Source organism: Sciurus vulgaris (genome assembly GCF_902686455.1).
Source record: "Sciurus vulgaris genome assembly, chromosome: 9".
Lineage (NCBI taxonomy): Eukaryota > Metazoa > Chordata > Mammalia > Rodentia > Sciuridae > Sciurus > Sciurus vulgaris.
The window spans coordinates 64,145,449-64,161,513 of record NC_136469.1 but is presented as its reverse complement, the minus strand read 5'-3'; the positions used below and the strand labels follow the sequence as shown (position 1 = coordinate 64,161,513).

Sequence of the window (16,065 nt, the reverse complement as noted above, 5' to 3'; positions counted from 1 at the left end):
ATCATAGAATGCCTTTTGAACATATACTTGTGTGCACATGGTCTCATATTTCATTGTAGAGTCATGAGGCTTTTAATTATTATTTTGCATGATTATAATACTGTGGTTGAAAATTACCCATAATGTAGAATACTTTAATTGATGGCATTCTGCAAGCATTAGCTCTGCTTTTTGACAATGTTGTTAACAGAAAAGAAGGTTAACTGGGGTATGGAAGACTTTCTGATCTTTCGTTTTCTTCATTTTTAAAATGAAAATAAAGAACAGTTGAAGGACATTTTTGCGATAAGGGCCTATGACTGAATATTTTAAATATTCATTTTAGGAAAAATATCCTATCCTTTGTGAGATAATATAGTTCTTGGTTGATTAGCAGTGTTCAAGAGAAATAATACAAAAAATTGTTTTGCAAAGTGTCAGAGTCGCTACATCTTAGAAGAGAACACCCTATAATATTCCCCTTGGGACAACTTTCATGAACCTTTTCAATACTTCAGTGTACAGTTATGGGTAAGAATTAGAAACTGGGGAGAAGGTTGATTTCCAGAAGATCCAGTGTTAGAAATATTAGCAAATTCTGTACAAATTTTAGAGTCATGTAATATACTCTACAAAGTCAACTGAAAATTAAAGCTCTCTTTGTTGTAAATGCACTGAAAATTTCTTTGACAAGACTAATTTTTCAGTCTTCATCAGATAGAGAGGAGAGAAAAAGAAAATACTTACTCAAATAACATGCAAGAAAACCCCTCATGCCCATATGCATATTCACAAAAGAGGCAGAACATGGTGCCTCTTCCCCAGTGATAACCTTGAACAGCTTTGCCTAATAATCTAGAAAGGGTGAATGTGGTCACTTATAGGAAAATTGAGGCAGAACAGGTCACAACTTTGAGAAAAACTGGGCACACCACCATCCATGCATCTGTGAGTCTTGCTGATTTGGGAAGGAGACAAGAAGAAAATATTGGCAAAAATATCCCCCACCTGATATTTAAACAGGCATGTTGCTAATACTATCATTTTTGCAAAAGATAAACATGTTCTTGCTCCAAGATAAAAAAAATGATTTACATTCATTAAAAATGTTCATTCCCTCAGTGATGCTACATCATTATGCAGAAAGATTTACTATAATAAAATGTTTTAGAGAACAAAATCTTGGCAATGTAACAGACTGATACTACAAAAGTCAAAAATTCTCCAATAGTTTATTCTTCAATAGACTATTCTAGTAGAAATGAAAATATTTAAATTCTACAAAATGATAAAGTGTAAATGAAATATTACATTATTAACATTGGTTTTGCTTTTAGATATCTAAGGATATTATGCATATTAAGATACATATCGAATTCAAAAAGCGTGCAGAAGATTGTAAAGCACAAAGCATAAGTAATATAAACTATTGCAACTACATTTATTATTACTCAAACAGTTTTGAAATGAAGGACATGTATACTCCTGTGCAAATTTTCAACATGTCCCTCTCATACAGATTTTGACCATATGATCTATGAACTATAGTATTTAATATTCCTTATTGCTTTTATGGAATTTCAGGTTTATTGCTGTTTTTCAAACTGTCATGACCCTTTAGAGGGCTATTAAATTTAGTGAATTAAAAGCTGGTATTAAAAAACCTGAAACTGAATAAACAGAAATTATTAAGATATACCATACATATTATGTACATGTATAAGTGTGTGCATGTGTATTCACATGCATTTGTGTGTGAGGAGATGGGTATCTTGTCCGATTGATCATTATATAAACAAATTTTGTTTTTGTTCTAAGTCTCTGTAGGAAAAGACCCTGGGAAGAAGGATAACATTGTGGCTAAGAGCAGGGTTTAGTGCAGACAAACCTGGGTTCAGTTTTTGACTCTACCACTTAACATTTGTGTGTCCTTGGGCACATTACTTAACCTCTCCTTGCTTTAGTTTCTTCAGCTAAAAAAATGTGTTTAGTAATAAGTATCTATTCCACAGGGCCACAAAGGAAGGAGCACCTATAAAATTCTTGGCATGGTTGGCACAATGAGCACACAATGATATTAATTCCCACCTCATATTTTCCCATAATACTAGTGAATTTCACTATGGCATACAAACATTTAGCCTTATCTTTACTATTTGTTGGTCAAACACAACTGAGTGAGACAGAGCAACTACAGTATGGGAAGACTGATGATTGAGGGTGAGGTTTTACAAAGAGAAATTCAGGGAAAACATGCTGTGCTGGATAGTAATGCAAACTTCATACTCAGGGTGGGCCCTGAGAATCTGTAGTTTTAACAAGCCCCACAGGTTTCATGCACAGCACTAAAATCTGAGAACCACTGATGGATGGATCGATTACTTGATTGATTGTGGACCACCATGATGTGCAAGGCACTGCTGAACACTGCAGGAAGCACAGGAAGCTGTGGGGAACCAACAAGACCTGCTCACACTGTGGCTCTAACCACTTGGTTTATCCTCAGTCCCTGTATTAATTACACAGCTTTGGCAGAGCTCACTTTCCTACTGATGGAGAGTTGACTTTGTCTAGCACAGGACTTGAACTTCACATGTAGCTTCACATGAAGGTAACATAAATGGTACAAAGCTAGGCATAAGAATTTTTTTTTTCTAGAATGCTCACCTGAGTTGTCTATTGGTTTCTAAATTTACATAGGATGTGGGTAAAAAAAAAATCCAATCCATTTCCACTTTACTCTTTCTACTCACATCTGGTTGCATGCTGCCCAGAAGAATGCAGTCTCTGTGACCACGGACACACTATTTAATAGTTAACAGAAGTTGGTGATGTGAATTTTTATGTAACTTTTCTAACCATATATGTTACCAACTACTCAAGAATTTATCAAAATCTTTGGGCAATATTTTGAGAGCTAAACCAAAATTTGTGGACCATATTGGGCCTGTGGACAGCTATTTTGAGACTGTTGGTCTAGCAAGTTCAATGCTCAAAGTAATGAAGTTTAATATTTCTTATGGCCTTTCTTTCCTCTGAAAAATTCCCCAAGACTTCTCCCCATGACTTCCCTGGTTTTAAATTTTAGACACACACCACAAAAAGATGGCCAAGAGATTTTGGTGGGCAAGGTTGGTCGTTAATAGGATTGTGTACATAATATTTTCTTAATTAGTATTTTATAATTATTAATTTATATTCACTTACTAGCTTTCAGAAAGAATGTCAGGCAATCCAAGTATGAACTTCAGAAGATTAGTGACATTTTAAATAAACATAGGAAAACAAAAAGTTATTTGATGGCTAAAAAGACAAGTCATTATTTCTCTAATTCTTGAAGAATATATAGGATAAAAGGACCCCTACATTCTTTTTTGAACCAACATGATTTCCTTGGTTGCTATGTACAAAAACCTAAAGCTCTTGCAGGTATAGCAGGAAATTGCCAAAAGTGATTTTGATCTGTGCTTAACTCTTGCTCTTCAGAGTAGAAATAGCAAATATGTGACTCCGCTGCATTCACTTCCAACTCACATGTCCATAATTAATCAGTCACACACTCTTTATGGCACAGACTGACCCTAGCCTCAGAATCCTCCTCAACACTGGATTCCAGGAGGCCAAAACTAAACAGGAGTTTGCAGTTAACATGTGATGCTTTTGTATCCCCAACCTATAGTCCACTGCACAAAACTTCTTGGTATGGAGCGTGTGGGCACATTACTGCCATCTTTTTATCAGATATATCACCAACTAATTGAATGCCAAATTTTGTTTTGTTTTCTTTTGTTTTTGTACTGGGGATTGAAACCAGAGGTGCTTTCCCACTGAGCTACATCTCCAGCCCTTTTTTATTTTGAGGCATAGTCCTGCTAAGTTGCAGAAGCTGGTCTCGAACTTACGATCCTCCTGTCCCAAGTCACTGGGATTATAGGTGTGTGCTGCTGTGCCTGGCTTGAATGCTAAATTCTTAAATTTGAGAACAAATTGAAAATATGATAAATTTGAGGACAAATATGTCTTCATGCATTGTTCATATTGAATTCTCTTTTCAAAATAATCTGACACTCTTCTTTAATGAAGTTCTGGGAACAAATTCTCTTATGAAGTAGAACTATAAGAAATCTTCCAACTTGGATAGTCCAGTCCCCTCACTTTACAGATTATACAAGCAGGCCTCAGAGAAGTTAATTCACTTGTTCAAGCTCCCCACCCATTTACAACAGGTGACTCCTTGATGTGGATTGGTTGGGGAATGAGTGTTGCTTTGTGGTTGTATTCATGTCCTGTGGAAATGACCACAAATTTCCTGGCTTAAAACAACAGAAGTATATTCTCTCACTGTTCTAGAGGCAATAACTTTGAAATGTTTCACTGGGTCATAATGAGCAGTGCAGTGCCTGCTCTGAAGATTTTCAGAGAGATACCATTTGTTAGCTACAGACTCTTGGTGGCTGCCTCCCTCCCATCTCGCCTCCATGGTTATATTTCCTTCACTTCTGTGTCAAATTCCCCTCTGCCTTTCTCTTGTAAAACACTCTTGGTGGCATTTAGAGCCCCTCTGGATAATTCAGGATAATCTCTTTATCTTAATCACATCTGCAAACATCCTTTTTCCATACAAGGTAACATTTACTATTCCAGAGGTCAGGGCCCTCCCTGTACACTGTGGCCACAATTCAGCATATTACAGTGAGTACAAGCATGGAGTTTGGGTCCATCCTGCCTTGGGTTTAGTCTGATTCAGTGCTTAGTGAGGTTTCTGGGCTTTCACCTCTGGGTACACAAAATGGTAATGGTAACACTTATCACAGAATGTTATTGTGAAGACTAAATAACAAACTTAAAACACTTAAGAAAGTGCAGTTACATTAAAAAAATCCTCTCTAACTACCCACTCTGTCCTGTCACCAAATTCAGTATAGTTGTCAAGTACTCCCTGAGTTCATGTTGAACTGACATTTATTTATTTATTTATTAAATTTTGACTTAAGAGGGCAAACTCAAGTATCAGAATTAGGTTTCTTGCCTCCAAAATTTGAGCTTGTCTTTTAAAATGGTGCTAGATTTAGGGGAATTGTGTGCTCAGAGGAGATCTATGTTATAGCTATCTGCTGCTGGCCATCTTACCTACTTTCTGACATAGGCCTGACCTTGCGTTAAGCAAATACAGTTGCTTTACTATGATTCACAGTTTCATACTTTGAAATTACTTTTCAATTAAATTTTTACATGTTAAATAAACAGAGGTACAGAGTACTTTTTTAATTTTTAAAAAGTTCTAATGAATTTTGAAAGTGTTCCTCTAGTGAATAAAATAATTCCATGGTCAGATAAAACATGAGTACCTATGTTCTTAAAGTGAAAAAAAAAGTACCTTTTCTCCAATAATGATGGAAAGGACTAATTATGTTGTCATAGTAGAGTAGAATTTATGCTTAAATAACCCAATTTAGCTGTTAATGGGAAAAAACTGCTGTGAACCAACCCGGACTGCACATTTTGAGAGAACTAGATTAGTCTTCAGAGCTTTGGGTACTTATTAAAAGTGAAAAATACCTGGCTTAATGCCATAGAACCTTAAAAAGTTTGTCATGGTTTTCTTTTCCAGGAATAGTATATCTGACTTTTTCTGAAATTTTTTTTAAATCACAAAATATTATGATATTAAGCAATTTTTATTGTATTCTTAAATGCAAGAGATACAATGTCATAAAAATTAGATGGATTTTCTCTTTTTTTTTGTCTTTTACTCTCAAATATTATGAGTAATAAAATAAAAACTAACCAAAAAAACAAAATGAATTACATGCAATTTTTCTGGTTAGATAGAAAAGTTAGGAGTTGTGGAAAATTGAGTAGTTTCTGCCATTCCATACAATGAACTAGACTGCAGAGAGAAAAATTTGCTTAACATTCAGAATTATCACTTCTCAGTGATGACTTAGGCAAGTTACCTAATATTTTCATGATTCTGCTTTGTTATTTAACCAATAAGGGTAATAACAGTGGCCACCTCACAGGACTATTAGGAGAATCACAACAGCTAATGTACAACAGGATCACCAGTCAGGCATGCAGTGAGCAAGCCAAAATGCTGGCTACCAGGACCCAGAGCTTTTTAAGAAGAAAGGAAGAAGATGATAGATTTTTGTTTAACCTATTACTTCATGACCTCATTTCTCTTCTGTAATAGCTGAAGTTTTTGTCCACTCTTAGAAATGTACCACAAAACCTTTCATAATGTCATAAGTTACATCCAGGAACAGAGGCCAGCATGTTGGCAGGAGGATCATGTTGGCAACATCCTCAGCTGAGCCCAGGTCCATCCATCCCTCACTGCACTGAGATCATTTAAACTCAAAAATCTCAAGTGAACACAGTCCCTGCAAGAGGGGAGGACAGTTTCAGCCATTCTTCTTTATCTCTTGACTTTGGGGCATTTACAGGACAAATGCATTTGTATTCAGATAGTCTTGCTAAAGGGTTTCTTAAAAAATAAATATTTTAGAGCTAGAACTCTAAATGACATCCATTACAGAGAAAAGGGAGAAAGAAAAACCCCATATAAGTCACTCTTTTATATTCACCCTGCATCCTTATTTTCAGAAAAAAATGATTATGTGTCATCACAATATTTTTAAGGTATGTCTTAGGGATAAATAATAAGAAACATGCCAACTTTATGGATGAGGAACCTGACATACCAAAAAGTTAAGGCTCTTTTTGCTGAGTACAAAAAAAGAATGAAATGACTGCAGACAAGATTTTTGCAAATAAGCATTTTAGCCATAAACTTCCCTTTTCATATGGCATAAAACATACTTTATGCCACATTTTAGTTCAGTGGGTTATCAGCCCTGCCTATAACATATTGATAGATGATTTCCTCCAAAATATAACTTTATGAGACAGGGTTCTATCAGATGGTCCCCTGCATCCAAAAATAAATATGGGTTATAAATACCCATGGATCTTTGGGCCGTTCATGGAACTCAGGAGCTTTACTCAATATATAAAAGCAAATAAGTTTGGAAAAATATGGACTGACACAATCAGGTTTTTTTTTTTTTTTTGCAGTGCTCGGGATTGAACCCAGGGCCTTGTGCTTGCAAGGCAAGCACTCTACCAACTGAGCTATTTCCCCAGCCCTACAATCAGGTATTTACTACAGTTTTTAATCTTGAAATAGAAATATCATTACAAATTTATTAATATTATACTACTATTGAGATCTATGCAAAACAAGCAGAAACTTATTGTTAAAATTTTCTCCCTTACCTAAAAATATCAATTGTTAATTAATTTCATCTGATTCCAAAATTTGGCCTCTATACCTTATAATGAAATTACTGGGGACTTAATGGTTGCATAAGGGATTAGACTCAACTCAGAAATCACCTTAGTAAACAGGTGACTAATTCTGGTGTCAAGAAATCTGCTGAGTTATAATAAGACACTACATATTCCCAGCAACTAGACACTGTTCATGGCATGAACTTTATCATAAAGAAATAGATTATTTGGCTAAATTGTATAATTAATTTTGTTTTATACCAAGTATTTTAGACAGGCATGAAATGGAAAACTAACATAAGGGTCATGACTATGACTTCTGTATATATAAATTGCAATAATTCACCATACACACTCACACACACACACACTCACACACACACACACGCACACACACTTAATGGCGATATCTGAATATAGAAGTGCTAATTCACCTATTCCTTTGAGATGTGTATTGAGCACCTACACTGTGCCAAGCATCATTCTAAAATTTTTTAATTCATCATGAACAAATCAGACATCTTTGTCCACATGGAACTTAGTGTCTAAGGGGGTGAGGAGAGAGAGAATAGAAACCATGAACATGATAAATATGTAAATGGATAGTAGCTTAGACATTGATAAAGGCCATGGTGTGTATGGATATGTAGAAGAGGGGAAGGGGGCTTGAGGAGGGGAGCACAGAGGCAATTTCGTGAGCTGATGTTCTCGAATTCCTTGGAAAAACCACCATTTTTACCAAACAAATGATTGTGATTGTATAGTATCATTCCTTCGCCCCATCATTTGCTTTCAGTTTTCTTTATTCACTGTCTTTATTAATTTAGCACCAGTCACTTGCAAGGCATTATTTTTAGTCGATGGGGATATAATGATGAAGAAAATAACAGGCCTTGTCCTTGGGAGGCTTGTATTCTAGTAAGGCAGATGGTCAATGAGAAACTAAACAAATAATGTCAAGAAAAGTAAAGCAGTTTGGGGATTAGGGCAGTGACGGGTGGAGGGTCAATCCCTCTGAAGATGTGATAACTCAGCTGATATCTGAATGAAAGGAGGAAGAGAACCCCAGGTGTGGTGTTGGAGAAGAATGCTCCAGATAAGAGAATGGCTCTTACAAATCCCCTATATCTGAAAAGAGTTCATTGCTTTCTGGAACCAAGGACATGGTGTGTTTAGGGCAGATCAAGCAAAAGGAGAGAAGCAGGAAGCCAATACCCCCTTGTCCTTCTATATTGTAAATAGCAGTACTTCATGTTACTTCATGAACTCATTTTCCTTCTTATCCACTCTTAGAAATGTATTATGAATTCTTTTATAATGTCATAAGTCACATCCAGAGACCTAGGCCAATATTCTTGTCACCTCCTCCTGTCTTTGCCCTCCTGTCTTTGGTTAAAAGCATGGACCTGGCTCCTGGACTGGCTCACTTCTCTGTATTCCAGTCCTGTAACCTCAAGCAGGTATTTTCATCTCCACTTGTTTCAACGTCCTCATCTACAGAATGGAATAATGAAAGCATCCATCACACAGCGTTCTTGCAAGCACTGGATGAGCTCACACTTAAGAAGCGACTGGAACAGGACTTCTATTGTCATTCTTATATTCTAGAGCCCTTCTGTTCAACACGAGCCATATGCAAGCACCCAACCTGAGAATCACCTGCATTGAGAAGTCCTGTAAGTGTACACATACCAGATCTCAAAGACTGGTATGAAAAAAACAATGTCAGCTATTTCATTAATGCTTATTTATATTGGTTGGTTATAATGCTAGTTTAGATATTAGACTAAATGAAGTACATTATTAAAATTCATTTCACTTGTTTTCTTTTACTTTTTGAAGCGTGGCTATTACAAGATTTTAGGCTACATGTGGCTGGCATCTTATTTCTACTAGACACTGTTATTGTGAACAGTGTGCTAAACACTATGGATTCACAAATATAATGAAGGCTGATCCCAACCCAGGTGGCACACAAGGTGGTTCTGATCACAGAGAAAAGGCAGCATGAGCTGTGAGAGGAGGGCAGAAAGGGCCACCTCACCACCCTTAATTCTTTCCAGGAGCTTTCTGACTGCCCTCTGTAGTCAGTGGCCTTTGTGATGCTGGCTATGATTTATTGGTTTGCACACATGATAAATAGGAATCCCGAGGACCTCTCCCACCGTTCCCAGGAAGATGGATTCTCAGTGCACATAAATCCAACTTTTACTCATGAATTGTTAGAAGGGTGACCATAGGACCTGTTCTTCCATCCTCAGGCATGGGGAAAAATTATATCCTAATATTGTATGAATCAGAAGAGAATTTTCACCTCTAGGATTGACAGCACAGGTCCAGGACATGAAGGGGTAGAGGAAGAAAAGAGTTTTAGTTTTTCAAGCTTGTTTAGCATAAAAAAGTTTCAAAATATAAGGTCATTTAAATTGTTATGTCTGTTGTCATGAACACCTGTTATCATTCACTGAGCGCTTGCTTTTGTGTCCTGGCACTGCGCCATATGCTATATAAGTTTATCTCATTAAATCTTAAAATAGCCTTATCATTTTCATTTCATGGTTGATGAAACTAAGGCTCAGAGAGGTTAAGTAACTTGATCGCCATCTCACCAGTTAGTGATGGAAGTAGGATCTGAACATAAGTCAACCCAGCCTGAGGCTAATGTGCTTAACTGATTCTACTTAACTGCTTTTATCACTTCCCCTCTCCCTCCCCAGACCACCACCACTGCTTCTTCAGCACCAGTGGCATCCACAGCAGCAGCAATATTGAAACCACAACCTTTCTTAAAGTGTTTGCTCACATGTTGCCTATTCCATTCTCCTGCCTCACACCTTGAGATCCTCTCATTGGCCCTTAGCAAGAAACACTTGAAGAAACAGACCCTCCACACTCACAGCAGTGTTGCCAGAAGAGCTCTACTCAGTGACTGGAGCATCCACTTGAGCTTTCTCAGCAGAAACCTCTCTCTGCCAGGGAAGCCAGAGCAGCCTCCTGGGAAATCTAGGAGAGCGTGTACAGCAAGCAGTCCCACTATATTCTCGGCTGACATCCGGCTGAATTCCAATGTTCAAATTTTCATAATTTTCCACTGTCCTGATTGTCCCATAAACTTATTTTTTGTTCTTATATAGTTTGATGGTATGGAATATTCTTGGCAAACAAGTACTATGAGTCAACATTCATTTCTGCTCAATCAACTTCTGACAATAGAACTTTTTCATGAAAGAACAATGGACCCATTATGGTATACCTCATGAGCATAAATCTAATTAGGTGAGAAGTCATTGTACTTATTTAACCTTAGCATTGTGGCTATCTTCACCTGTGAATTAAATTTAAACTTTAATTGCAGTTTATGTGATGGCCATCTGTCAAGTGTTACTAGGCAAAGCACATGGCTCATTTGAGGCAATGAAGACTAGAAAATTGACATGCATGGATTAGTGAGGCCTGCTTGGTAGGGAGCAGCCTTAACATAGAGAATCTGCAACTTCACTTGTTTTGTTTTTCACATGATGTTGTATCTATATGAACAAATCATTACATCTTGGATGGTGTTCCCTGGCCACACACAGGAGGTCAGTTAATTATGAATTTATAGGTAAACCGCTATTAAGTATTATTACAGGAGGGAAAAAGTGCTGTAAATCAATTAATCTCTTCCTAGAGTTTGGTTTCTTATAACTGGAAAATGTCAGATAACAATTAAAAACCATGAACTAAGTAACCAAGTTTACAGAATATGTTGTAAAGAAAGATTGGGGGGAGGGTTGTAGTTATATATCTAATTTTTATATGGAAAAATAAGGAAATGTATACATATAATATTTACATATATATGTAAAATGGGCACCACAATCTTCTCTAAAAATCAAATAAAATTGAAAGCTATTAAATAGAAATCCATCATTTGGAATTATGCATCCCTCAAATTTCAGCTTTAGGCAAGTCAATAATTTAGTATAGAGAATAGAGTCCAGTTTTGAATATTTATTGTGCTTGATATACATAGAAATGAAAGATAAAGGTAAACTTCTTTTTATCATTGTGCCTCTTTTGATTATAATTCAAAGCTGATTTTGAATGCATTTAAATCTTTACCCAAAACAATGAGTTTTTTGTTTCTTTTTAAAAATGATTAAAGGCATATTTCTTTCTGATAATAATAACACTGATTCTTCAGGGATTTGTGGCAAAAGATTATAGGGGATGTGGTGATATGCCCCCTAGATTCCCTTTCAGGCCTTTCCCCTCCCTGTTGGCAATGGTGGTGTGGCCAGCCCTCTGCCTCTCTCTGGAAAGAAGGCTGCTTGGTCCCATGTCATGCTCGCTGGTGGGGCAGAGAGTACAGGAGGAGCCCATATCCACTGACTAGTGTATCTGAGGCCTGCTCATCCCCTTTGCCTCCAGGTGGGCCAAATCCACGTGGCTATTGGTGCTCCACATCTCCCTATAGGTTAGCCATTGTTGGATTTGCACTGAAGCTCAATTTCTCCTTCTGCCCAATCCTATTGCCTTCATCCCTCCACTTAACATCCTGATATCCTTAGGCTATTGTTCCTAAGAGTGCTCTTCAATATATTTTCGGCAAATGTCTCCACCTCACAGTCTATTTCATGGAGAATCCACTTGAGATAAAGAGTAAATCTCTTTAGACATATTCAAAGAGGGAAGATTAATGTACAGCATTTTAATAAACTTCCTAGGGAATTCCTTATGGTTTATAGTGGTTTTATTTCAAAAATATTTGTTAGGCATCTAGGGCTTTTAAGGCATTGTTCTAAGCCTTGAAGACATAAAGTTAAGTAAAATAGAAGACTTGATCTCAAGGAATTCATTGGAATGAAACACAAATATTACAACAAATGAATATAATTCAAATGTGGAAAGCTCTATATTAAAAGTATGATAAACTGCTCGGAAAATACATGGAGAGGGATGTCTGTCTTCCATGCATGGTAAGGTATGGTTTCACAGGAACATGTGCTAGAAATCCTTCAGAAGGCTCAGGCCTCTTGAACCATCCTTTCCTCTCTTCTCACAACCCATTTCTCCACTCTCAACCAAAACTCTTCCCTCTACATGAAATGTATCTAGAATCTTGTTCCCAGCACCCTGTCCCTGCAGCCCTCTTCCTGCTTCTATCCTTGCCCCTCCAGGTCTCTTCCCATCAGTCCTCAGGTGCAGTTCCTCTGCAGAATATACTCTAAACATCTTATACTAAAAATCAGATGTCACCATACCTACCGAGTCCCACATCTCCTCACACCCCTTTCTGTCCTTATCCTCAGGTTTTACTTCTCTCAGGCCCTCAGGACTCTTTCCTCATGCACTCTGTTCTGGCTTCTCTGGCCTCACCCACTGCCAGAACTCTGAGCATGCGCTTGCCTCAGGGGTTTGTAGTGGCATCCCTTGCTTATCCTCTGGCCCACTCCTTCTGGCAGATTGACTCAGCCATCAACTTCTTCAGGAAACTTTCCCTGACCACCTCTGCCCCCACTACAGTTTTCCTTTCCTACTTTATTTTCCTTTACAGCACATACTGTCTGCTCCATAACTGATTATTATTTATTTTCTCCTCAGTTTACCTTTTCTCACGAACACATACCATGAGGCAACCATGATTATGTTTTGATTCCTCCACCATCCCTCATACCTACAATTGTCCATGAATCCTCCCTGAATGTTTGTCAAATACATTAATTTAAAAGTTTGTAAAGGGAACTAAGACAAGGGTGAAACTTTTAGGCATGAGCAACAATCGAAAGGCACGGAGATCAAACTATTTCTAATCTGGTGTGACTGAAGTTTAGAAATCCTCAGTTGTCACAACTTGAAAGGTAGTATGGAGATGGAAATCATGAAATGTGGTGATTATAAGATGAACTGTGCCCCTACTTCCAATTCTTATGTTGAATCCCTTATCCTCAATATTTCAGAATCTCAGACCAAATTTGGAAATAAGGCCTTTAAAGAGGTGAACTATTTAAAAGGAGATAGTTACACTGGACCTGAATCTAATCTGATTATTATGCTTATTAGAAAAAAGAAATTTGGACACTCAGACACAAGGGATGTGTACACACACATGAGAGAGAGAGAGAGGGAGAGGGAGAGAGAGAGAGAGAGAGAGAGAGAGAGAGAGAGAGAGAGAGAGAGAGAGAGAGGGGCCAGCCTCAGGAGAAAGCAAACCTGCCGACACGTTGATCTCCAGAATTGTGAGTAAGTCAATTTCGGTTTTTAAGACACTAGTCTCTGATATTTTGATAAGAAATTTTGACTTTAAATGCCCCTGAAACATTTGAAGCAAGGGTAGAAGTGAGATGAGGCCTGAGTTCAAGGAAGACTGCGTTGTGGTAACATGGAAGAAGGACTAGAACAGAGAAAAGATTTAGCGCGGAAGCTAAGGAAGAAGTGTTTGCAATGGTCCAGATCCAGATCAAGTTGAAGGGAAGCAAGAGATGAGCATACGCCTGGGAGCATATCTGAGTCAGTACAGATGTGACTTAGTGACACATCAGAGGTATTACTGACATCTGCCACAAAAGAGAATTCAGTCAACTGCAGACATTTAAAAAGGTTCAGAAAATAAAACATGAATTTCAGTGGAGTTTCCCATATATGGAACCTTAAGACAGGATCTAGCCGCGCTCCTGCTGCTCCAGAAGTAGGTACTCAGTGAGAGAGGCTTCAGGGGCTTGGTCTCTATGGGTGATAATATGCATGTTAGCATATCAAAGAATCGGAGAAATTTTACAACGAAGAAACCACTTTAACTTTGTCAAAGAATTTATCTCTTACTTTTATTTGATTATGGAACTCTTTTTTTCTGAGGCACTCTTCCTGACGTGAATATTCTAGAACTTAACACAATTTGGAAAACAATACTGTGTTCCAAGCTCTAGAACAGTTCCTAGATAAACAGAGAAGCTTGATCTGGGTAACTTCTATTTAGTTCCATATTATCTTTAATGGGCAAAATCAATTCATAAAAGGAATGTACTTGGTTTTCCCATAACCTAATTATTCCCAGATTTAAAAAAAAAAAAAAATAAGGATCTTTTGAAAGTAGCAAGAATTCTTTCACATCTCTAAAGGAAAACTACCCAGTCCCCTGAAAGAAAAAAATAAAATAAAATCCAAGGACTTAAGAAGGATGGTAGTTCAAATGAAGAAATCTGGAGCAATTTTTCACCAGGGATTTTGATCAGGGATTTTCAGATCAGTCACAGTCTAAACCATCTGATATATCCAAAGATTTCTGAAACCAAGGTGTGGGTGTGTAGTCACTCACATGCGATGCGCACATAAGCCTTCCGACTCTTCGTGGTGCCCGCTGAGCTCCAGGCCACACACTGGCACCAGTAGTCTTCAGGCCCAAAGAGTTCTTCCACTTGCTGTCGTGAAATCTCAATGCTCACTTCCCGGACGATGAGACCTGAGAAGAGAAAGGGAGGTTCAAGTCAAGAGAAGACCTGTACCAATGAAATAGGAAACACATACATCCCCTGCTTGATCCTTCTTGATGCCATAGGTCAACAGCCAGATATTGTCTCTCATCTCTGATTTTCAGCTGACTCCTGTTGCTTTACTTAACCATTTTTTCATTCTCTTAATTGCTATTTCAAATCTTCTGGATTCATCTGAAGATGAAAGTGGAGTGGATCCTTCACTCCACAAAATAATGGATTTCCCTATATAGCTTGCTAAAATTCATCTCCCACCAAGTTATAGCCATCTGTATACTCAGTAGTGAACTCACATTTCACATCTAAGGACTTTACCTGAATTACAATGGTTGCGGTTAGGACACCCAGGTGCTGTAAACAGCTTTCCAACTCCTCACAAGAAATGAGAGAACAATCTAAATTTATAATCATTGTAATGATAATTTAACAATTCAATTTCTTTAATAGTTGTCTTTCAGTTATAATGGCACATTATTTTGTGAAAGAAATGTTTCAGTTAACATACCTCTGGTATCCTATTCAAAGAACATATGACTTTAAGGTTTTCACGCACAATATTTTGAAAGTCCAACTGATGCACTGTAATTTAAATGTAACCAAAATCCTGTCAAAGGCCCTTCAGCCAAAATACTGAAATAACTGCATTTTATTTCTCACACTTATATAATCCTGAAGAACAAAAATTGAACTAAGAATCTGGGATTATCATTCGAGGGATATTTATCTTGAGGTATCAAGGTTGTTACAGAAAATCATTCTGCAATGCTCCTCTTTTGCAGTGAGTAAAAGGGATTATCTGAACAATGTATGTTGGGGACTGTCAGTTCCCCTGGAGATGGAATACACACATTTTCAGAGTGGAGTGTCCATTGAGATAACTAGCAGAGCACCCAGGGAGTAAGAGAATTTGCTATGAGCCAAGTAAGGGAACAGTAAGAATGAGTAAATGAATTGCTTTGCACTATTTACTTTACATTCATTCATTCATTGACTATATATTTTCAGTTATGTAAAGATACTGTACTAAGCACTTATGAGATTCTAATTACTAAGATAGTCATCCCCCTCAATGAACTTATTGTGAAGAGGGCTCATATTAACAATGGGATCTACTATTAATTATTTAAGAATAATTGTGTTTAAATGTGATAGATTCAAACTAAAAAACTTCTTCTCAGCAAAAGAAACAATCAATAATGTGAAGAAAGAGCCTATAGAATGGGAGAAAATATTTACCACATGCAACGGAACATTAATCTCCAGGGCATATAAAGAACTCAAAAAACTCAGCACAAAAACCTGAATAACCCATGAATAA

At 37.3% G+C, this 16,065-nt stretch overlaps 1 protein-coding gene across 1 annotated transcript in view; it reads right to left on the bottom strand.

Moving 5' to 3' along the window:
- The window catches only part of LOC306670170 (netrin receptor UNC5C-like), a 356,297-nt gene that overhangs the window by 101,859 nt on the left and 238,373 nt on the right, over positions 1-16,065 (bottom strand). The window contains 1 exon segment of the mRNA XM_079154743.1: positions 14,573-14,716. Within this exon segment, the coding sequence (XP_079010869.1) occupies positions 14,573-14,716 (144 nt within the window).